Source organism: Triplophysa dalaica, chromosome 4 (genome assembly GCF_015846415.1).
Source record: "Triplophysa dalaica isolate WHDGS20190420 chromosome 4, ASM1584641v1, whole genome shotgun sequence".
NCBI lineage: Eukaryota > Metazoa > Chordata > Actinopteri > Cypriniformes > Nemacheilidae > Triplophysa > Triplophysa dalaica.
Window position 1 is genome coordinate 25,809,233 of NC_079545.1, and position 24,839 is coordinate 25,834,071.

General features: G+C 39.2%; 1 protein-coding gene across 4 annotated transcripts in view; it reads left to right on the forward strand.

Moving 5' to 3' along the window:
• The window catches only part of rhobtb4 (Rho related BTB domain containing 4), a 43,720-nt gene that overhangs the window by 6,727 nt on the left and 12,154 nt on the right, over positions 1-24,839 (forward strand). For 2 of the 4 annotated variants that reach the window (XM_056745024.1, XM_056745023.1), the window contains exons 2-7: positions 9,627-9,828; positions 10,254-10,357; positions 14,731-14,916; positions 15,103-15,904; positions 16,032-16,251; positions 20,639-20,757. In XM_056745024.1, the coding sequence (XP_056601002.1) occupies positions 9,637-9,828; positions 10,254-10,357; positions 14,731-14,916; positions 15,103-15,904; positions 16,032-16,251; positions 20,639-20,757 (1,623 nt within the window). In that variant the 5' untranslated portion in view covers positions 9,627-9,636. Of the gene's footprint in view, positions 1-4,497; positions 4,842-5,159; positions 5,287-9,626; positions 9,829-10,253; positions 10,358-14,730; positions 14,917-15,102; positions 15,905-16,031; positions 16,252-20,638; positions 20,758-24,839 lie in introns of those variants that run through there. The other 2 variants (XM_056745021.1, XM_056745025.1) reach the window with 2 other exon arrangements.

Genomic DNA, 24,839 nt, shown 5'->3' on the forward strand with positions numbered 1-24,839 from the left:
ATAATACCGATAATATAGATTTTTCCAGTGCTCGTTGGAGATGCTGTTTTATGTGTTCAGCAAGGTACCAGACAGTAATTTGCTGTGTGAACATGTGTTTGTGTATAAACTCTACAAACTGCGATTGTGTTTTGGTTATATAGTAGTTCCTCTTTTTATAACTATTGTTCTATTTCTGGGTCTAATATGATTTGTTTTCTCTTCTCAATCCAAACTGTATGACAATACATTCCAAGGCAGTTACAGCATCACAGTCAACATTGATCCCAACAAAATCCCTTCCTGTTCTTTCTAAAAGCCCACAGCCCAAAGAGGGAGAGAGAAAGAGATAAAGTGGAATGGAGCAACAGAAAATGTGAGCCAGTGAAAACAAGATCTAGTTCTCTCTCTGGCCTTAGGTTGATTTATTTCCCTGACTGGTTCTTGCACAGCAGCTGATAGGTGTTTAAGACTCGTTTTCACCCGCATTAGGTTCTCACCGAGCAGAATAACACCGATGTTGCTCCTTGTTTGACCTGCGGTGATTCGAAAATATTTTTTTTGGTATGCTAAACTGTTTTATCAACCTGATAATCCATGCCACATTTTTTAATATCAAGCTATACTTGTTTAGTCATACATAGAGAATACACAGAGATAAATATTCAGCTAGGTGTGTCCTATGATCACCTTATGTTTATTCATTCTTTATGCTTGCGTACAATATGTACAGAATACACCCATGTCTATGAATATGACTGATTGCATGCTGTGACTTTTATTTGTTCCATGTTTAAGTTGATGGTAGAATTTTGTTTACGTTGAAATTTTATTGTGAAATGCTCCAACTACTTGAAATAGTCAATGACAAATGCTTCGCAATGATGAATTATCAGAAAGCCAGAGACACACTTATGAGGGTTACTTGGTTGTGACAACATCACGATTTTGTCTAAATGGTTCCACAAAGAACCTTTCTGTTTCAGAAACACCGTGGCCAAAAAAGGTCCCACTGATGATAAAAAGCTTTCTTTAAAGAACCTTTGACTGAATGGTTCTTTGTGGAGCCAAAAATGGTTCTTCTTTGGCATTGCTGTGAAAAACCTTTTAAGCACCTTTATATTTAATAGTGCAGATCTCAAAAGTTTACAGTCAGCAGATAACTTTAAATTTCTAAAGATTCTAGTCTTTAAATTTAAGAACCTGTCATTTCCAGTTAATCTTACAAAAGTCAGTCTTAAAAAAACATTTGTTAAGATTCCCCACTAGATTCTCTAGATTCTAGAGAGCTTTTGATTGATCAAACATTTATTTTGGTGAAAGTGAGAGATTGTTAATTATATCGGTAATCACTATCAACAAGTTGCTTATTAGCATGCATATTATTAGAATATTGGCTGTTTATTAGCACTTATAAAACACATATTCTGCATGATCATATTCTACATCCCTCATCCTACCCAATACCTAAACCTATTACAACTATCATACTTACTACTAATAAGCACAAAATTAAGAGTTGATTGAGGCAAAAGTGGTAGTTAATGGTTTGTTAATAGCGAGAATTGGACCTTAAAATAAAGTGTGACCGTTATATCTTCTAAATGTTAATTTTGTCAATATCTATAGTAAAAGTCAAAAACTTTAAATTGTTTTGAGGACTTCAAGTTTTCCTCAGAATCATAGAAGCTCGTGCCATAGGAAACAAGTGTTCATAGAAAACTGATTATGGGTGTTAATGGCATGTTTTCAAAAACAAAAGAGTATGAGTTGCATCTAATGAAACAAGCCATGAAGATGACTTTCAGGATCCTTGTATGACGTGCGAGTGTCATTTTGTGAAAATGTCTCTCTGCTATAGCCTGATTCATCTCCATCATTATAGTTCCACTCTATATGCTATACTTGCAAAACTACATTGCTCACTTAATTCGCGGCAGATTTGGCCTGGTTATCTTTAAAGAAGCTTGCACTCTTGCACTCAGCCCTGGTGTAGCTCTATGAACAGGAGAGTAAAGGCTTAATGAGATTAACCTCTTCATTTGAGCTGGTTGTGCTTAAAGATGTGCTCATTTAACGCACATCTCACATCCTGCTAAGAGGGGTGGCACTTTTATTTCCTGAATAACAATAAGATTAGATGTCTCACTCACTGACGATAGGAACCGCATAGCAGGGGTTATCAGAATCACAGCTCGTGGATTCTGATAACCCAATCATAATGAGGCTTTGCTGGTCAGACATCACTTCCAAAGCATAGCCAAGCTCACTCTTCATCAAACAGCTTTATGTCAGGAAGGAATGCAGGGCATCTGTTGACCTCTTTCCACCTCCAAGCCCTCAAACTTCTTATCCCTGGACATCTCTTCAGGCCTGTTGTGTGCAATAAGGAGTGATGTAGCTGCCATCACACACAAATAAAAGATCCACTATACTCTCTAGTGGGCTGTATTGAAGAGTTGTGTCTTATAAGGAGGACGAAGGTGTTCTGTTAATGAAGGTGTCAATTGATAGCTGATCTTCACTTGAGAGCAGAGCAGAAAATTGAAGGATGTGTCAGCTTTCAAAACGCTTCATGTGAGAACAGACGATTATATAAGAAAGCACTGTTTACGTATTAAGAAGGAAAGTTGTCATGTGCTGTACATAAATCAGAAAGTAAGTAGGTCTCATGTTGAACATTGAAAGCTGGCCTGAACTCCCAGTGCTGACATACTTGGAGAGCTTGAAATTGTGGGTTGATAAGACAGTGTGACCTGTCCTAATGCTGTGGAGATAAAGTCTGGAGAAAACAAGCTGACTTCTCTAGTCACACACGCACACACTCTCTCTCTCTCACACACACATTCTCCTTTGTCCCCTCTTTGCAGCCCACCATCCTACTGTAAGAAAACTCACTCCCAGACTTGTCTTTCTATCTATTTACCTTTTCAAGATTCAGGATTCCAATAGGCTGTATAGGTATGATAAATAAGTGATGATACTACACAGGCCAGAAATACACATACCACATAGCCTATAGAGATGTTTCTTTCTCTTTTGCTCTGCTCACCTGCACTTACTGAACACCTTTCTACACTTTTTCACCCCCTTTCACATCTGTGTTGTTTATTTAACCTTATCTTTGTTTGAATGTTCTGCACACAACCTCACAAGCCTCTCACATGGGCGACCCCATGCCTCTGATACTAATAAACCTCCCTCTGTTTTGAAAATGTCAATCTCATCTTTTCCTCCAGTGTTTGCCTGAGGAACTGTGTATCCATGGCACTTATTCGTATCCCCTCTATTAGTACGTTCGACATAAGAGCGAAACATAAAGTTCCCACTAATGTTATCGCCTGACTGTTTATCCGTTGTTTTCACATTACTGAACACTGTGACTTCCTGTTTATGCGGCCCGACTTCATAGAATTGTTGCTCCTTAAAAAGATTCCCCGTTGTATAACAGGGCTGACCTACTTTGCCCACATGTAGACTAAAGCAGAATATATTTGCAGTAGATGTGAGAGTGATATTAACCCTGATACTTGAATGTTTAGTGGTATCATGGACAATCTGGTCTGGATTCAGTTTAAACAAACATAGTTCAACTCCGCCGTTTCGCATGCTTATCCAGCCAGTCTCATGGAGCACAATAATTTAGAGCCTCTGACATTTCCACTAACCTCATAACACTTCATTCTTTTTAAACCCAGACGGTCCCAAAATTACCATATGTGCTTAGCGTCGGGTTCCACCTCTCTCTCGAAACTCTTTGATTCTCACTTCTATTCCAAGGGGTCTAGGGGCCACAGGGGCATCACTTTCTCAGGGCCCGGCGCTGCACCGGCAGTGGCGTGCCGGCTCAGAGTCCAGCTGGGTCTGAGATGGACACAGAAAGGATTGCATTGACCGAAGTGTGGGAACAGGGTCTGCTTTACTCAAATCTGTGACTGACAGTGCCAAACCTGCTCATGATCGGACTCCATGATCAACAGTCCAAATGATTTAGGACAAGTATTTACGAATTCAAATAACACAAAAACGGGATCATTACCATGGTGTGTTGTGTCATCTGTGCGCTTTGTTCTTTTCAGTTTGTTATTGAGTGCCTGTTGAGTTGTAAAACCGGTATTTATCGCTAGAGGTCAGTATGCATTACTCGTCGTGTATCTGGTTTAGGATATCGCAGGGACACATCGCAGTCTTTTGTATCGAAACACATGTTTTACTTGAGATGTAGTCGTTTTAAATGTAGTTTTCCTTCATTTTCAAGCCTCTTAAGAGCAAACTTTTCAAGTAGTTATTAATAATGTGTTTTAATGCGTGTCCTCCCGTAGAAGACGTTTTTTTTACAGGCCCGTCTGTAGGACCGAACACACAAGCGCTCGGTAGATTGTGGGTTAAATAGAAGCGTTCCAGACGGGGCGGGGCTTCGAGATGGCATAGATTTGATTGGCCGTCTGTCACAGTTACATGAATTCGGGGTGGGCTCAGTTTGTGTGACGCAAAGCAGGGGGCGTGTCGTCGGCGAAATCAGCTGTAGAAACAATAACAGTCCACCGAACGCCCCAAAATGAGCACTTACCTATGAATGTTCGGAAGAAATTCAGGAGAAAAAAGCGTCGTTGAGACGCTGAAGTGCATGTGCTAATATTCTTCGCTTCATTGCGAAAACTTATCAGCTCAGAACAAAAGGCGACTGTGAAGATGCTGCTTTTGTGACAGACGTGACACCACAGCGAGTTGAACTTAAAGGCGCAGAGTTTGTAGACGCATAATTTAAAGGCTGCGTTCGGTCTCCTGCGCCCGGTTTAACGGGAGCCGGGAGCGAACCACGTGAAGACTGGCATGTGGGTGAATTCCGGAGGCGTCGGAAGGTAAGGTGGTGAAATTTCACTCGTGCACAGCAAGTCACATGTTTCACCTCGCAACGATCCTATGTAACGTTTATCTGCGGATTCTCGGCCACCGGTGCACACTCGCACTGGTCGTTGCATAAAAATACGCGAATAAAACACACACATACCAACCACCGCCCATCTAGTGCTTGATGTTGGAAGCGTGTCTTTGTGTCACGTCGCGAGTGATGTAACTCACAACCTCTTTCGTTTTGACAGCTTCCGTCAGTGTTTTTGTTCATTTCCCGCTGCGCATCCTGATTCGATGGCGCGCATGGGCTTGGCTCATCTTTCTTTGCGCCTCCGGTTTTATACTTGTAGTCAGTTCGCTCGCAACCCGTTTTATTTCTAAGCGAGAAGTCGTCAACCGATATTACCGGGTCGCATATATCAATGAATCGTTTCCTGAATGGGTGCTGAATAGGTGAAGTATGAATGGGGGGTTGTCAATGGCTGGCCCTGCACGTTTCGAACAACACCTTTGCACCTGATGTAATCGTGGGAAATATCGAGACTGCTTAAATATGAGCCGGTTTTGTTTATTTTTAGGCATATCCAAGCTCCTATCAATGCTTTTTGTTCAGCAATCGTTGACATGTTTCAAAATTGCTTGTCAATGTTCAGCTACTTCACACACAAAACACAAACTGCAGTGAACCGAACTGTAATGGCCTTTCTGTTCTTATATGACTCGGATTGTAAGCAGGCTTCTTTTACAGTTACTTTATCTCACTAAATGTTTAATTTGGGTGTCACGCGTGGATAATCGTAAAACAAATATAAACGCTGCTTGATCATCGAAGGCGCCCACAGATAGGCTGCTGCTGTCAATATCCACCGGCACTGCTCGCCCCCCATCGCTCTGACAGGTCACTTGAGAACTAATGTCTGGAGATCTCTCAGTTTTTCCGTAACTAACTTTAATGAGTCACACTTTGCTTAGTTGTCTCTCAAGAGCAAAGGTGCGGTTAAGAATAGATTGCACCTGACTCGGCTCCGTAGGGTCTGTGATGCCGTGGTGGGACATTTTGCGAAGACAGAATTGATTCACATTTTGGTGCACATCTCTCTGTGAGCTTACACGTGTTGTCTATGCTGGGGCCGTTTTTAGAAATGACAGTCAAATTGTTACTTGTAGAACAGATTGACACCACATAATAAGAAAAATGTGTGGTAATTGTGCCATCTATTGCTATACCCAAATCATTCTATTTCTATGGACTGATATAAATCCACACATCATATGGACTTTGTTTAGTTGTCTTACATATTCATAAATATGAAAATATAAAATAAAGCATCCCTAACTTTACTAAACCTGCAGTGAGACAGTTGAGTGGTTAATTCCCCTGTTATTCCCCATTGACTGTTGGTAAAAATGTGAAGAATGCAATTCATTCTCTGATCCCGAGGACTCTCAAAGACTTTGCAGCGTGGCTATAAAATGGGATCGATCCACAGACTCCTTTACTGTTCGCTGAGTTACATAAGTTGTTTGTGCTCATCTCACTTGTGGGAGTGCTTTGTCTTTACAATTTAAACATTTGAAAACTTGCCTTTGCAAACCCTCAGATCCTTTTGTAAAGACGTGCACCGGGCATGGATTTTCTACTGCATTGACAGAAGCAGCTAAAATTAGGTCACTATGTCAGACAGGGGTTAACCTTTAGCTTGTGTGTTTATCTAGATGTGGATAATTTAGTGTGTATGCAAAGGGAACAGTGTCTGTGCTTTTGGGAAGGTCTGGAGTGAGTGTTTTAGGACGGGCATTAGCAGGTGCTTTGGAAGAGCGAGGGTAAGCTGTGGATTCTGGTCATGTGGCAGCGGGGAGAGCAGCCTTTGCCACTGGAGCTGTTATGTATCACACACACACGCACATCATTGGAGGGGTGAGTAAGTCTCTGCTGCCTGGATCTGTAAAAACGACTGAACAAGCGTTCATACTTACTGAAGAATTCTTTTGCAAAAATGTTTTTCGATCACTTGTTCAGTTTTATTTATGACCTCAAAATATACACAATATAGCATTTGAGAAAGAAATACTATAGCTGAACTTACTGTACAATAGTATACAATAGAAAAGGTGTATATAAAACTGAGCTGTTAATGCAGTTTTGGTCACATTCATCATTGTGTTTTAACACAGACAAAATATATACAGCATTTATATAATGTATAATAATCTTTATTGCATAATGCCCAAGAGAATGTTGCTTATTACAAAAGAGCACAGTGGCTGGTTATAAATGGAAAACTCATGGCCCGTAGGACGAAACTGTTTTTGTGCCCGAATGTTTTGGAACCCATTGCTCTGTACAAAACAGTTTATTTTTCATTAACAACCAAATTCGCTTGTGGGTTTTAGTTTGTTATCACGTTGCAAAATTCCTCTCTCTACCTACATATTCAGACACACAACACTCTGCCACACACTTAGGCTGGCAAGACCGAATACAGCAGACAAACTGTTGCGTGGGTTGTACAGTGTTTGTGAATGGAGTGGGCGTCTGCCACGCGTCTCATCTCTCTCGCTCACCTCCCACTGTTTCTATCACTGCCTGTCACTACAACAAGAAACAGCGTGGCACACTGCACATCTCATTCCTCACGACCAAACACTGACTCACTCAAATGACTCTGCTAAAAGCTTGATGAGACGCTCTTGTCTCTGGTATCATTGCTTTATTATAGCTATACATTTGTTTGTGTGTGTTTGAAAAGGAAGTTGTATAGGCTGTAGTTGTTCTTAAAGGGACGGTTCACCCCAAAATTTAAATTCTGCCATCATTCCCTCACCCTCAGATTGTTCCAAACCCGTATAGATTAGTAGAGTAGGTAGGTGCAAAGTACACAAGCTTGCAACCACAACTCTACTTTGCCACTTTCTCCTAATGTGATTGAGGTTATGATCTCCCTTCAAATTTTTTTATTTATGGAACAATGTGTAAACATATGACACATTTGCAGCATCCTTTGTAAATGTTTGTGACTCTCACAAAATGGTTACATAGTACAATTATATAGTTTAGAGCTTATGTATCACCCTGCCCTTGTTATTGTTATGTAACCGGACCATACCACTGATATTTCTGAGAAGCATTTCTGAAACCTGAAAAAACCTTCAAGGCAGGCTGTGACTTGATGTCCCCCTCATAAGGATTTAAAGTGAGCACCACTGCTTTAGATAAGTGCAGTCTTTTACATACTTGTATGTAATTTGACACTTACTTTGTCTTGGCCAGTATTACCACCTGGGACAGGTCATGATAGTCAACTTAAGTACGGTATGGTCAATAAGTGATCTAGTTTTTGTCTTATTACTAATTTAGTTTATTTGGTTTTGGGATGTTTTTAGCAGTGCGCTGACAATGGGTTTATGTTCGTACTTACTACGCTAATATAATTTTGATTATGTGAATCTGAAAATGTATTAACCTTAATATTTTACAAATTTGAAAATGTGTGCGGAAAAGACTTGCCCGCCTACTTTTCCTCAAGCAAATCAGAGTGAATTAAATGAATGAGAGCCATTTTTAGACCCCTGTATATCATTGGATGCCTGAGCTGTGACGTCTTTGACAACGGAACAATAAACAGTGGCCGAATTAATCTTTCATGAACTCTTTTTATGGAACTTAAGCTGACTAGGACAGGAGAGCTCTGAACGGTTGTAATGCAGATAGCTGTATCACTGTGTCCAAAGAATGCACCGCACTCCGTTGGCAATGGCTGCTGAGTGTTTATACAAGGAAATTCTTTATTGTTTCCCAGAAAGGTAATTGTGCAGCACAGGATACTGTGCATCTATCGAGTGTAATTCAAGCCACGGCGGGTGCACATTTAAAGCCACAGAACAATTACGGTTCCCATGTAATTTGATTTTATATCGCCTCTTTATTACAGTGTTGTTGAAATAAAGATTCATTTGAACAATTGCTGAAATGTACACAACTACCTCAAGCAAAGCAGCTGAGCTTGATAAATAAATGATTGCAATTATTAGGATGCATGCAGATCCAATCATACAGCTTTCATTGTTTCAGTGAAAAACAGTTGGATCTCACATTGCTTGCTGTTGTCTGAGAATATCCTAGTTGTCATGGAAATTATTAAGTTACAGTCATTTGTTGGCACACAGGTCTTCTAATAAAGAGTTGCTGTTTTGAAAGGCGCAGCATTAATGCCGTTTGGTTTACCATGTCGGATCACTGTTCTCCTGGCATTGGCCAGCTTCAGCTATACTCTTCTACAAAGAGCATTTCATAGAAAAAGTAAAATATGTATTTGATGTACTTGAAGCAGAAATTGTTTTTAAGTGTGGATTGCCATGTGCAGAATTGTGTTGATTGTTCCATCCTTCCAGAAATAGTACCTGACCCAGATTTTTGTTTAAACTTTGAACTTTGGTGAATGAATAGTCAGTATTGATGATGCCATTCATTGTTTTGAGCCTGTGTTGACTCACACCAGCCTGTGAATGGGCCGTTTCATTTGTGTGTGTGTGTGTATGTGTGTGAGTGTGTGTGTGTTTTGAGGAAAACTGAAACAAAACACGACTTTTGGACTTGAACTCAGGTCGCCCACACAACCGCCATTACACACATGTCAAAGCGCATGCACAGTATTGCAATTTGTATTGAGTGCATTGGTACTAAAAAACCATGCAGTAAATGTACATGTATCTAGAAAAAAATTCAATATCAACTTTTTTGGAGTCAATGATAATGCATTTAAACTCTCTTTTTCTCTTTCTCTCTCACTCAGGGCCCTCTCAATGGATATAGACACAGATTATGAACGACCTAATGTGGAGACTATAAAGTGTGTGGTGGTGGGTGATAACGCGGTGGGCAAGACCCGGCTGATCTGTGCCCGTGCCTGCAATGCCACCCTTACTCAGTACCAGCTGCTTGCCACCCACGTGCCAACTGTCTGGGCCATCGACCAATATCGGGTGTGCCAGGAGGTAGGAAGGCCTTTGGCATATTGTGTACACGTTGAAAGGCATTGAATGTTGACATAAAAACATCTCATTTAAGGAAAGCTTTATACTGAATTACCTACACACAAGTATCTATCTTGAAATACACATAAGCATGATAATATTCTTTAACTGGTATGTATATATACTACACTTTTGTTCATTTAAAAAATATTTGAAAAGGAAATAAAATAAAATAAATTGAAATCATAAGGTTCATATAAATAAATATTCACATAAATATAATCTTTAATACAATCTTTTACTGTGTAAAGAATGGAGTTCTTCCTTTATGGTTATGACCAGATATTTTGCATAGCATTTAAATATTGTAGAGAGTGTAAAGTTGTGTTTGCCTTGGTGTATTGTTACAATTAAATCACACTGAACAGTTGAAGTGTATTGTTAAGGTGCTTGAGAGGTCACGAGACGTGGTGGATGAGGTCAGTGTCTCTCTCAGGTTGTGGGACACGTTTGGAGATCATCACAAAGACAGACGCTTCGCTTACGGCAGGTCAGTTACACAATTTTTTGAACCGCCAGGTTATAAGTGTGTTTGGCCTAATGTGTTTGTATTATGCCGTTATAAACGTATTAATGCTTTTTTCAATAATATTATAATATGTCTCGGTTTAAGATCACATCACAAACAGCCCTTCTGTAACATTTGTACCCACCCATTTAATATCACTGCCCCTCATTCTAAATCTATACAGTCTAGACTGGGTCTGTTTCCCACAATGCCATTCCTTAGATCAATCTTTCATTTGTTTGCTCTGATCTCTCTACGCTCTTGGCTGTGGCATTTTTTGTCCTGCCAAGGTTTGGTTATTGCCCTAATCCTCCCAGCCGGGGAGGGTAATGTGCTGTAAGCCCAGCCAAAGATCACTGCATGGAGGCTCTTATTCCCAGCGCAGCACAGGGCAGCGGAGGATCAGTGGATCAGCAGCGGTGCTTTGGCTCAGGGCAGTGCAGCAGATCACAGGAGCTACTGAACCAACCTGAGAGAATAAAAGAGATTGATACTGTTCTTGAAAGCTGGTACGGTGGACGCTTAATGTGTTTGGACACTTAAACCACTCGTAAAAGGGGGTATGAATTTCAACGCATTAGATATCAATGTAATTTACATTTGCATGAAATAGCGCTAGACCTTTTTTCCACCACTAACTTGACAATTCTGATGCTTAACAATTGATCCACAAGACCACCAAAAGTTATTCATGAAAATTCTGTCATCGTTTACACAAACTCAATTAGTTGCAAATACATTTCCTTGTTCTGATGAACACAGACAAAGATAACCAGTTGACTACCATAGTAGGAATATTTACTTTCTAAATTTCTTTGTTCTGTTGAACACAAAATCATATATTTTGAAGAATGTAGGACAGCAAACAGTTCTGGGGCACTTTTCCATACCATTGTCATTTTTCCAACTATGGTAGTCAATGGTGGCCAAGAACTGTTTGGTTACAAGAATTCGTCTAAATATCTCTCTGTGTGTTCATCAGAACAAAGAAGTTTATACAGTTTGGGAAAAACTTGAGGATGAGGTTAATAATGGCAGAATTTTCATTTTTGGGTGAACTAACCCTTTACATATTTAAAATACTCATGTTTATTATTTATAGAAAAACAGCTAAAGAAATATGGTGAAGGTGTTTAACTGAAACCTTTAGGGACTGCTTTTGAAGGGTGGTCATTCATTACATCATCTGAGCATGACTCAAATTTAGCAGCTAATTCCAATAATAAATTCTAAAAGCAGATGCTACATAATCTAAAACACATATTGCTGGTGGATTTAGACCTTATGGTGATAAGCACTATCAACTTGCTGCAAGTGAGTCTGAAACTTTGTCACCCAGATACCACACACATTACTCATACATCAGATACATAAGATACTACAAAGCCCTTGCGTGTGAGGTTTTTGATTATGTATTCTATATATAGCAATTTTATAGTGTTGTGGGTGTGACATTTTTTGTTGTAGAGGTGTGAAGTAGTAGATACTTATTAATAAGTAATAATTAATCATTTATACTTTATTCATTTGTAGTATTATGGAGGATTTGAACTTTGAGTTGTATTGAAACTAAATGCTTAGCCATTACTCAGTGAAAGATCAATATATAAACAACTATGTTAAAGCAACACTAGAGAACTCTAAACGGTTCTCCCATGTGGTTGATAAGCACAATTGTCTGGTACTAGTGTTGTCAATAATGTCGCAGTGTATGCTTCCCCATGGGCAGTGCAATACACGTAAATTAGTTTAGTAAGCTGATGGAACCGGTGAATTCAGAAACGTTGTTTGGAAACCATTTCACACTCTTCCACAGATAGGGGATGGGCTGGGTTTGCGTACCGACCCGAAACACGAAACTTACAGAGTGTGGTTTTAGCAGCTAGGAGGCTGCATAGGCAGCAGCGTTTGTAGAATTGTCCGGTTAACAGTTGTTCAAATACTGAAATATTTTTAGAGAAATTATTTAAAGGTCGAAAAACTAAATAAATGCAGAAACTGCAGAATCTGCTGCAGAGTTTAAAGATTAACAGTTTCAGGTAACACTTTCCGGACAGAGTTTTCATTTTAACATCTGGTGCCCTAGAGACATTGTCAGGCCATTGAGAGTTTAGCTTAAACAGGTTGCTTTACAAAGTGTGAGCTTCAAAGTTACTCTAATGAAAAAAGTCTCATGACTCAATTTTAATAGTTGATGAAGACGTTTTTACTTTGAAATATGTAGAAATTATGTATGTTTTTGGCTAGACACAATACAAACTTACACTTAATTTCTATAATGTAGGGAGTTGACAAATAAACCATAAAAGTGTCCTAGGGTGTGACAGTCAAATTTGAAAAAAAAAAACAATGAAGCTAAATCTTGTATATACCATTAACAGTCTGTTTTCTACATTTTTGCTGGGTCACACCGTAGGACACACGTACGGCCCATGTACATTTGACACCTAGTTCTACAGTATATGACAATAGAAAACCAAAGAGGGGGAGAGTGAATCCATGCGAATGAAACCACAGAATACGTGTGTGGGAGATCTGACACATATCCCATAATGTTTATTTGTGTGTGCAGTATTGAACAGATGCAGTCAGCGGATAAACCCAAGCTGTTGAACCTGCATCTCTGTGTGTGACACGGCTCATTGAAGAGAGGATGCACAATTCAATGTTGGTGCTCTGTTATGGAAACACAGAATCAGATGATCTACACTAAAGCTACTTAAGCTAAACACACACCCAGACAAACACACACTGACACATTTAACAGTTCTTGATAATGTTTATCAAACCCTAGCTGCTGACTTCATCAATTATTTATACCTTCAGTGTACCATGGTACAGCCACATAGCGTTTTATTATCAGGTCTTGGCTCTATTCATAGAGAATAGTGCTTGCTAATGATTAAAACATTTTAATTTCTCGAATGAATTCTATGTGTTTAGATTTGTCTCTGATCAAGTCTCTGTATACAGAGAAGTCATGTAGATAAGCAGTCAGGAGTTTGAACTTAGACATGCTGTACAACAAACATTTATTATGTAACACAGTTCTGTTCTGGATGACCCTCAACACATTTATAGCACATACGGTCACTGTTCATTGAAGAAGGTGGTCAATTATTGTTATGTGTGCTGCATGCTGTATTTATCTTTATTGTTTGACCCATTTCCACATATTCTTGCTGACATTCACATGTTCATGAGCATACACAATACCAAAGGCACTTTGTAGGACCTTGATCTTCAAATCCTGTCTTAGTGTTCATATTTATATATGGGCTTACACCTATAACCTCACCATATATGAAAAAACATAAGTTTTGCTATTCCCCCATTTAACTGTTTATAGGGAATTGTCTTTATTTCTCCGTATTAAATTGATGCAAAGGATCTTCCATTGTTTAGTCACCATTCGCTAGACCCGAGCCTATACTAATGATACAACATTTTTGGGAACCCATATTGTTTCAAAACAGCTATCATAAGTTTTTGTTTTGCATTGCTGTATGTTATCAATAAGTATTTTCCTGCATAACAACATACAGTATCTGAGAAATGTTTTTTGACACATATTCACTTTGACACATAGACACATATTGATGAATGAACATGCATTAACAGTGTGAATGCAAAACCCGGTGATGTAATCCAGTAGTCCAAGTGTGTTCACAATAAAACAGCAATGCAGAGCTCCATCAGTCATTTATGGATGCTTGTGTCACATTATGAGTTTGTGAGACCACCTATGAAATATGATTCAGATGAGGTTTTATCATTTTCGCAACACCTTGCCTTCACATTTGATGCTAGTTCATGGTTAAACATTCACTGTGTAAGAGCACTTATAGTACACTCGCAATTATTACTGTGTCAGGCTGCTTGCTCACTGTTTCTTTATAAAGTTAATTTATGCCCCTGGGAAACAGACAAACCACAGTTTTAATTTCACAAAAGAATGATTATGATAAGTTAACTGGTGGACCCTTGGATCTGCAGCAATCCAAAAATCCTATCAAGCCTGATCATTCAATTACTAACTTAAATGATGATAAAAAACATCACTTGGGTGCTTAAGAGTGCCATAACTAGCACTTACTTAAAATCATCTGTGTGACAAAATGCCCCGAAATATCTTTCTTGGACTGGGCACATGTCATTATTAAAAAGTAATGTCTGTTTTGTCCATTGCATTTTACAGAATATCTTCCAGAAGCAACTAATTATTGTGTGTATAGTGTGTCCATAATAAAGCCTCTGTGTAGGATGATTAGTGTCTAGGGTTTGCCAATTTCACGCCTGTTTTGATTTCTTTGTTTCAAGAGAATTCACACAGATTACTTTCTCTGTATCTTTAGATCAGACGTGGTAGTGCTGTGCTTCTCTCTGGCAAATCCAAACTCTTTACGGCATGTCCGCACCATGTGGTTCCCTGAAATTAAGCACTTCTGCCCCCGCACCCCGATCATCCTGGTTGGCTGCCAGCTGGACCTGCGCTATGCTGATCTGGATGCTGTTAACAGGGCTCGCCGGCCCTTGGCTAAGTACGGACCACATCCTCCACCCACTCGTAGCTCATATTCTGTTACTCAGACTTAAGCTTGAAAAATTTGGATGAGCTTCCGTTTTGACAAAGTGATAACTTATGCATATACAATACTTAAAAGGTCCAGCCTTTTCTTGCTTTGTTATTGCACTTGGCTTCAACAATGCTTCTGTTGTGTTTCTAGACCCATCAAACCTACAGACATTCTGCCCCCAGAGCGAGGCCATGAGGTCGCTAAAGAACTTGGCATTCCATATTATGAAACGAGCATTGTTGCTCAGTTCGGTGTTAAGGATGTGTTTGACAATGCTATCCGTGCTGCACTCATCTCTCGACGTCACCTCCAGTTCTGGAAGTCCCATTTAAAGAAAGTCCAACGTCCCCTTCTTCAAGCCCCCTTTCTACCCCCCAGACCACCACGACCCGTGGTGGGCATTCCCGATCCTCCTCCCATGGATGGAGAAGGTCCGGACTCTCTTTTCTGCCAGCCCTTGTGCGGAGATGTCCTGTTTCTCCTTCAGGGTGGAACCACTCGTGTCTTCTCTCATAAGGTGTACCTTGCCACTTCCTGCTCTAAGTTCTATGACCTTTTCACAATGGATCTTGGGACAGCTGGCGAGAAGAAGGACAGCGAGGATAGCTCGGAGGGGAGCGAGGAGGAGGAGCAGAGCCGAAGAGGAGCCAAAGAACAGGCTGGGCGTACCAAAAGCCTGGACATAGATAAGGAAGGTGAAGGGGGTACCAGGGATTCCAACAGGCTGCTCATGTTGCAGCAAGGCTCCTTGAGGACTTCACAGAGCGATAACGCTCTACCCGCCAGGAGCCAGCACTCTGTGGGACCTCTGGGAGCAGGCCGTCCTCTTTTGGGATGGGGACGTGGTTTCTTAGGGGTGTATTTGGAGATTGTGGATGATCCTGTTACAGGGCGACCAAGACTCATGACAGTAGTGTCCATGGATGATCTTATTCAGGAAGAGCCATTCCAGGTTAGATGATACTTAAATTTTCACACAATCTATAGTAATGCAATGAAGGGTACATTATGTTTATTAAAAATCAAAGTTCATACAAAGCTTCTCAAAGTCATTGTTTGCCTTGACTTGGTTATTTTAGGCAGTCCTGCAGTACCTTTACACAGGTCACCTGGATGAGAGGCGTGGGGACCTGATGCAGGTGGCCACCATTGCTGAACTTCTGGAAGTCTTCGACCTGCGCATGATGGTGGCCAATGCACTGAATCACGAGAGCTTCATGAATCAAGAGATTACCAAAGCCTTCCATGTGCGTCGTGCCAACCGCATCAAAGAATGCCTGAGCAAGGGCACCTTTGCTGGTAGGCAATCTGAAACATTTCTTTAATGTATAAAGGATTACTCTCATTTACTTAGAGGTTCAACCATAATCTTCCAACCATAAACCAAAAATCTATTGGATATGATCATCTGCATTTGGGACGCAGATAAATCTGTAACTCTTCTATCTATTTATGTTTCCACAATCAGAAATGTAATCTTTTTTCTCCATTTGTTGATGTTAAACGTATTAGAAGCACAACTGCCAAAACAGAAAGAAGTGCAGTTCTCATAGACTTTTGGTACTTAACTGTCCTAATTTGTATAGCACTAATTCTTCAAGAGGTTCTGGTGTTATTGGCGAATTTCCATTATTTGTCAGCGTGTCACATTCAGAAGTTCCTTGCAGTGACTTAGATTCTCATTAGTTCTATTTTCAATTCCACAGTCCATGAGAATTGAAATAGAATAATTCATACTCTAGAAAAGTCAATTTGCCTTTTCTTCCTTCATTCAGTCTCTGTGTTTTTTGATGAAAAACCCAGTGGAGTGTTTTACAATACCCCTTCATTGCAGTCAGTGAATATTTGCATTTTGTGAATGTGTTTGCATTTCTGCTCTGTGGTGTTCTGTGTTGTGTCGCTAACCCTTTGTTATTGTCATGTCTTGTGTGTTGTGTGCATGTTTGTTGTAATTAACCTCTTCCAAGAGACCCGTTCTCTCTAAATACATGATTTCATTGCACCATTCGCAGTTGTCACAATCTTATGTTTGAAAACCAGAACATTTTTCAACCCAATTGTGGCCTTTAGTCTCTGAAGTTTATAAACTGAAGCTAAAGAGATGTATTTGCTTTCCCAGCTAGAGTTGAAAATAAATTAAAAAAAATTAGGAAGCATCCATCATCTAATGCCGAAAGCATATTGCTGAACAACCAGCTCCACTTATATGATATTCATCAAAAATGAGAAATGAAACCGAATCAGTCACCCACAATGAACACATGGACTCCTCCACGTAAATCTCTAAAGAATTGAGGACAAAAATAAATTCTCCCCCCAGTTTATCACAATCTTACGGAGCCCGGCTAGTCACCCGTTGGAGAAAAAATAACAAGACCTGGTAATACGTGGCTGCAGTTTTGTTATTCGTTTCCTCGGTTTAAGCACAGATTCTTAAACGGTACCCACAAATTCATAATCTGTACCCACGCTTTCACAATCCGGGCGCACTGTATTGCAAACTGTACCCACGGATTTGTGGCCCCTCCCTTATTTTGGAAACCTGACGCCGTAAGGAACAGAAAACGCAACATTGTGTGTTTAATGCGTTAAAGTTCTTTTACAAAATGGAGAATTTCCTTAATTTTCTTAAAAATGATAGAGAGTTGGATGACGTGACCGTGTCAACTTTTCGAGGGAAGAAGGTAAAAACCAGTAGAATACGAGCAATGTAACAGGTTATGTCGTAAAACATTTAAAGTTACTTATAAAAAGAACAATCATGGATTTAATTAAAATGTTGCATGAAGCACACAGCCCTTGTTTCAATACAGTTCAAAAAATGGTTACTGTAGTACAACCATGGGTTTGCTAATAATCAATACCCAAAAAACGTGACTACTTCACTTTTATTACAAAAAAACTAGTTTCGTTAGGGAGTAGGTTTACCAGTGAGGAAACATACAGAAATATTTTATTTTTGTCTCGATACACAAGAGAATTCAAACGAAGCATTGACATCATTTAAGTATTTGGCAGATGCTTTAAAAGCGACTAACATTGCATTATACTTTCCATTTGTTTCTGACTATGTGCAATACCCTGGATCGAACCAATGGCCTTCGCATTGCTAGCCCCATGTTCTTACCACTGAGCCACAGGAAATCTTATAAAAGCATAAAAATACTTTGGTGCCAGAAAATACGATTAACTTGAAAATATCCCTAACGAAAGAACGCATGAATCGAAGTGAAATTTTGTTGGTCATAAAATCAAAACAAACATGTAGATCGTTTCAAACTTGTGTGACCTCCTTCTGCAGAACACAAAATATATTTTGAAGAATGTTGATAACCAGATTACATTGCCCTTATTGTATAATAATAATTAGTATTATTAATATGATTATTATTAGCTTTAGTTGTAATAGGAGCCTTCCATGTAATGGACACCAGACATTTCTCAAAATATATTATTTTTTGTTCAACAGAAATTAAATGACATGAGGGTCTGTATTCCTGTTATATAGAAAACTTTTACAGGGAAATTATTTTGGGACATATAAGAAATCAGATGAATGGCTTCTGTCATAGATCCCTAAATTTGGTGACTGGATAGCAATAAGACAATAGCAATAAGACAAAACTGCAGAGGAGAAGTTACCTTCCATATACGCAAAATTAATTATAACGCACGGTTAACCACCACCCCACCAGCCCTCAATTCTCTAGTTGGCTGTGCTTTTGCCATAGATGAAGCTCCTCTCTCAAGCAAGTGGGTCAGCATCTCCACGTCGTAAGTATCGCTGGATATCCCTAATTGTGCTGTTTTCTGTTCCCATATCTGCTCTCAGGATTTAAGGAGAGCCACCAAGAGCTCTTACTGTCTCAAGAAAGAAACCTCCTATGACTTTAGGGTCACTGCTTGTTAACTATGCATTACACCACAGAATTTTGCGTGAGAATCCATCTATCGTCCCATTCATACAAATGTCAAATGGCTTTAATTTGTCACAAGAGTCAACATGCCATACAAAGTTGGGGCCTTTTGAAAAATCAGCTCTTTTGTGGAATTTTCTTTTTCTTCGCCTTTCAGTGCCTTACTCCTTGCATTTACTACACATCCATCTATATCCACGCAATACTCCTGAGCCCTGAAGTTCTTCCCTAACAAACTGTATAACACTGAATAAGTTGTCAATACTTTTTCTTCGAAATAGTCCAATTCTATTCAGGATTTTTAGTAGAGTCTTTAGACTAATAGTTATCCTGTGTTTGACACTTAAAATATAAAGGATCTCTTTATAAGCTAGACTTAAGTCAAAGTAATATTAAATTAAATCAAATGAGTCCATCCCATATGATAAGGAATAAACAATCTGCACTCAACAGTTTTAACACCTAAGGGTTAACAGAGAGAGAGAAAGACAGAGTTACTGGACAGTATTCTGTACAATGTATTAAAACAGTGTGGTTCCTTTTATCCATTTACATAATTGACCGCATTTGAGGAAAATAACAACAATACTTGTTAAGAATTTAAATGAATAGTAGATATTTCTAAAAATGTAAGGTTATACAAAAAAATTTGGGCTGTGGGAAATTTTAATATTTTATCAGGTAAACCGATGGATTCATGTGGTATTTATGTTTGGCATGAGATACCATTTCTTATTGTTGTAATTACATCAACTTGTGCATGAAGAACTATGAAAGGGTAATTTTCAAATATAAAAAAAAATACATTGGCACTGGATTATGACATTGGATTATGACGCATATCATTCTTAAATCATTGTCTTATTCTATTCCCTGGTGGAGCGAGAATCGCTTTAATAGAGCCTACAAGCACTTTATGTAGTTTTAACTATTTGATTTTTTTACATTCATAAAATAAACCAATAAATTATAAGGATTGTTAATCGAACCTGGAAGCTTGTTGTCTTGTGTTTGTGAAGTAGATTTCCAAAATGAGGGAGGGGCTACAAATCCGTGGGTACAGCTGTCAAAACCGTGCACCCGGATTGCGAAAGCGTGGGTACAGATTATGAATTTGTGGGTACAGATTTCAAAAACGGAGGGGACGGATTTCAAAACCGAGAGCACGGATTGTAAAGTCGTGCGTACAGTATATTAACCCGAGAGCACAGATTTGTAAACTCTGGGAACTGTTTAAGAATCTGTGCGTACGGATTTCTAAACCGAGGAAACGAATTACAAAACTGTGGCCACGGATTAGCAGGTCTTGTTTTTTTTTCTCCGACGGGTGACTAGACGGCCTCAGTACAATTTGCCTGGACCACCCCTTAAAAAAAATTCTGTCATCTACCGTGCTGAAAAAGAAAAAAAGCTCAAACTCTCCTGTGCTGGTTTGCTAGTTCTAGGCTGGTCTAAATACTCCCTCAGCCTGGCTTAGCTGGGGTTAACTTGTTTATGGTGGTTTGATCAGGTGAACGGAACCGAAACCCATTTTATAACCACAGCTTTAGGACCAGCAAACCAGATTAGGTTGATTTAAGTTCTTTATTCTCAGCAGAGTTATTCCTAGCCTTGTCTATCTGTCTATTTATTATTGGTCTGTGTGTTTGTGTGTGTTTCTTTCTGTCTTTTTGTCTGTCTCTCTGTTCGTCTGTCCACATGTCTCCCCCTCTATAGCCTCGACTCTGTGACACACGCCGAGATGTGTGCTCTTTTCCTCCCGGTTTTAGATGTGGTGTTTCGATTGGATGAGGGTTATCTGCCGGCCCACAAGCCACTGCTCATCTCAAGCTGTGACTGGATGGCAGCCATGTTTCGAGGATCTTTCATGGAGAGCTACATTGAGGAGGTGAACAGAGCTTAGTGATACATATTCCATTTCAGTTGTATGTAAGGAAATGAAAAAAGGAAATAAAAGATACTGATCTCCAGTCCTTAAAGGGATAGTTCACTCAGTTCTTTCAGAGTTTATTCCCCCTGCTGTTGAAAACCTGACTTTTTCATCTGTGGAACACAGAAGACGTTTTGAGAAATGGTTGTAATGTGTTCACATCGGAAGTCAATGGGGTCCAATGTTGTATGGTTACCAACCTTCTACAAAATATCTTCTTCTGTGTTGTGAAGAAGAAAGAAAGTCTTACAGGTTTAGAATGACATGATGGTGAGTAAAGGATGAAAGAATGTTTATTTTGGGGTGAAATATCCCTTTAAGAAGAGTCTGATAAGGAGCTCACAAAGGCCATGGAGCTCATTGCTCTACTTTAGTCATTGTCTAGGTTGGCCTGTTACCAACATTTATTTTGACACCAATAAAACAATTATTGATAATCAATAAATCATCGCGATAGCAGATAATATCGGGTGTGTTCGACTTCATGCAACATGCGCAGACGATCAATCTGCGGATACGGACCGGGAGGGAATTTGATCCCTCCCACTTCCCCAAACCCAAGCACAGCTCGAGAGTAGCAAAATTTGATGGGTAGCATAAATTGACAGAACACCGGCAGAAAACAGCAGCTCATTCAACTGACCAAACAAAACAGCGTATCCAGAAGTCTGTCACTGTTACTGACTGCCTGGTCATATGAACGCTAAAGATTACATCGCATTATAATGTTATAACACGTATTTTCCATTCTTATCAATTATCGTCTGGTATCTGTCTGTTATAATGGACATCTCGAAATTTGCGAGACATCGGCGATATACGATAAAATCGTCACATCACCCAGCCCTGTACCTTTAGTTAAATTTTATGATCCTAGACAACAGTTTTGAAATAAAAATGAAATGTTTATTTAAAGTGGCACTTGCGTGTAGCTTTCAAGTAGTTCTTAAGTAAACATTCTGCTTTATATTTTTGTGTTTTTTTATTATTCTGCATAACCACTTAGTGTAGTAATTAATAATTATATTTATTTTACAATTAAATTGTATTTCTTCAGTGTATTTAAACACATAATCATTTTAAGTCCCACCTATTTACGTTCACTATTTAAATTCTGTACAAAATTCTGTCTTTACCAGAATACCAAAACTGTGCTGCAGGTACTTGTAGTTTGGACACCAGTTATCTATCCGATATTGATTTAAAGTTTGACAAAAATTGACCATAACTAATCCAGTTTCACCAAAACATATTTCTGGAAGTACAGTTTAAATTGAGTGACCTTGATTCTTCCTACCCTGAAGGACAAATCCCAATAAGAAAGTGGCACAGGTAGTTAAAACTAGGCCACCTCTATGACAGCCTGACCCAAATTGATTTAGCGACAGGAAACCGTCTCATTCATATGAATGAGTTAACAGCCCCACAGGACTAAACAAGCCTCTGAGGGGAGCAGAGAGATGCTGAAATATTAGAGGAGGTCCTGTGCCTGCGGAAAGACAGGCATGTACATTGAGATACTCAATGAAATATATGCTGTGTCTGTAACATAGTAGAATTACTTTAGGTTGGCATATAAAGAAACATCATAAGATGTTTAGGGGCATATGTAGTAAATATTCAAGACCACTAACGTAAATGGAAGCAAAATTTGAATTTCTATATATTTTGAAAACCTACATTAAGACATCAATTTTAACCCAAGCAAGAGAGGAAATCGTATTCAAGCGAACATCCTGTAAGTGTCAGAACTGAAAACGCCCTTCTTATTGAAATTGCACCTGTTATTGACACCAAGCCCAGCAATAGGTTCTGAATATAATATAATATTCTGAGATAGGTTGATCAACGCCTCCACAGAAGAATATCAACGACTACTTCTCTAGCCTTGCCCACTGGTTACCGCATGACAGTACTGAAGTAACACAAGTTGCACCGAACCAGATAAAGTGAGCAAGCAATACACATGCCGTTAAAGATCACAAAATATTGTGCAGTGCCTGGTTGTGGTAGAACACATGTGCGGCATAACCTTCCTTCGGATTTCGACATTAGTAATGCGTGGTTGAAGTTTATTTTAGAGACGTTCCAGCTCACTTGGGTAAAACATTGAGCGTTTGTTCGGTTCACCACAAATTCCTTTGTGAACAAGGCACAAGTCGACACTGGATTTGCGGAAACCTAAAATTAAAAAGCAGTGCTGTGCCATCAATATTGGATCTGATAGAATTGATACAGCAGTCTTATGTGAGTAAAACATATTTGTACTATGCTCACTATTGCTTTGTTAGAGATCGCTTGATATGCCCGATAGCCCAATTCACATGATATTAGTATTACCTGGGGACCTCTAGTCATTTTTTATAATTGCAGAGGTTGTCTGTGAACTTAATCCCGTCCAAATCAGCCATGTCTGTAATATGTAAAGTAAAAATTCCCCCACAAATTACCTGCCATATTTTAACACCAAGGCCGGCATCTCTATGATTTGGCGGGCTCAAATGTCATTTTCAAGGTTTTATCCACAGTTAGCGAATAACGGAGGTAATTTGAAGTGTTTCGATATTATTTCGGGTGCTGGGTAGTATCCATACCTGCCAACACTGTCGTTTTGGCCGGGAGTCTCCCGTTTGTTTATTTATCATGTAAACCCTCGTAACATTTGAGACCTGCGATCAAAGGTCTCAAATGCTGACAGGTACAGTAATACAAACACCATACAACTATAGGCTATACAAACTACACGCAAAGCCTTGCCATTACATCTGGGAAAAAAGTCAGTAAATTTGAGTGAAATCACAGGCTTAACTTATCCCGTGCAAATGCGCTTCATGAAATACGGATGTGGGGAGGTAATTTATAAATCACACAAGGTCCCCAGATAATACTAATCCTGTGCGGTATGGCTAATGTGTAACCTAACATTTACGTTAACCAAATTCACAGAAGGATCCAACTAAGTTTACTACACAAACTGCTATCATTGTGGGTTTACTTCCAAGTCTTCAATGCTCATTAAAGATTAGCGTTTGTCAAGCTGCTCTTAAAACCGGAGTAGAAAATAGACTATTACTTATTGATTTTGATGTTTTTGAATGTAAAAACCATGCAAACGTCACTTAGTAGACCTCATACAACAGTATAAAACAATAAAAAAGGCCAGTTCATGACACCTTTAAAATCATACCTTCAAACTAGTCGCTTTTCTGCTAAATTTGTCGTTTTTTGAATCCAAAAACGTCATTCCTGTGAATCGTATACATGGGAAGGGTTTTTCCCCAGAGTGGGGGTCTTTGGTGATTTATAAAATGTAAGTCGGTGCCATATTTTGAACATTCAATGCACAGATAAAGTCAACATCATAGCATCAGGTGTGGATGCAGGAAGAGTGTGTTCTAAACATAACTTTTTTTGCGCCCGTGAAAAGCATTGCTGAGAGGGACGACCGCAAAGTGTCGTGATGGATAAAGAGAAAATGGCGTTAATATTTATTATTCAGTTGACCCATGTGTTCGAAACGGCTATGTTATATGACATGTCATCCTCTAAAGTCTCATAATTGAATTGATTATTAGACAACAAGAATCAAAGATTCATTTCAAGCATTCATTTCACTACAATTTTGGTATTATTCAGTCAATATGGAAGATATTTTCACAGAATTTCTGTAGGATGATTTTATGAAGGACATACTCTGGGTTTTCACAAGCAGGTTCACAATGAACAACGTTTTAATTGGGAAATTATTTAAAGACAGAAGTAGTTCTGGTGTGGAAGTGAAAAGGTGTAAATGGCATGGAAAAGCTAATTTAGTAAGTAACTTTGCTATATAACAATTAAAATCATAAACAGAAAGCATTTTAATTGTTACATTACATGTTGTCAGTAGTTTTTTTAATTACAAATATTAATTATCAGACTGGGGGCACGGTGGCTTAGTGGTTAGTATGTTCGCCTCACACCTCCAGGGTTGGCGGTTCGATTCCCGCTTCCGACTTGTGTGTGTGGAGTTTGCATGTTCTCCCCGTGCCTCGGGGGTT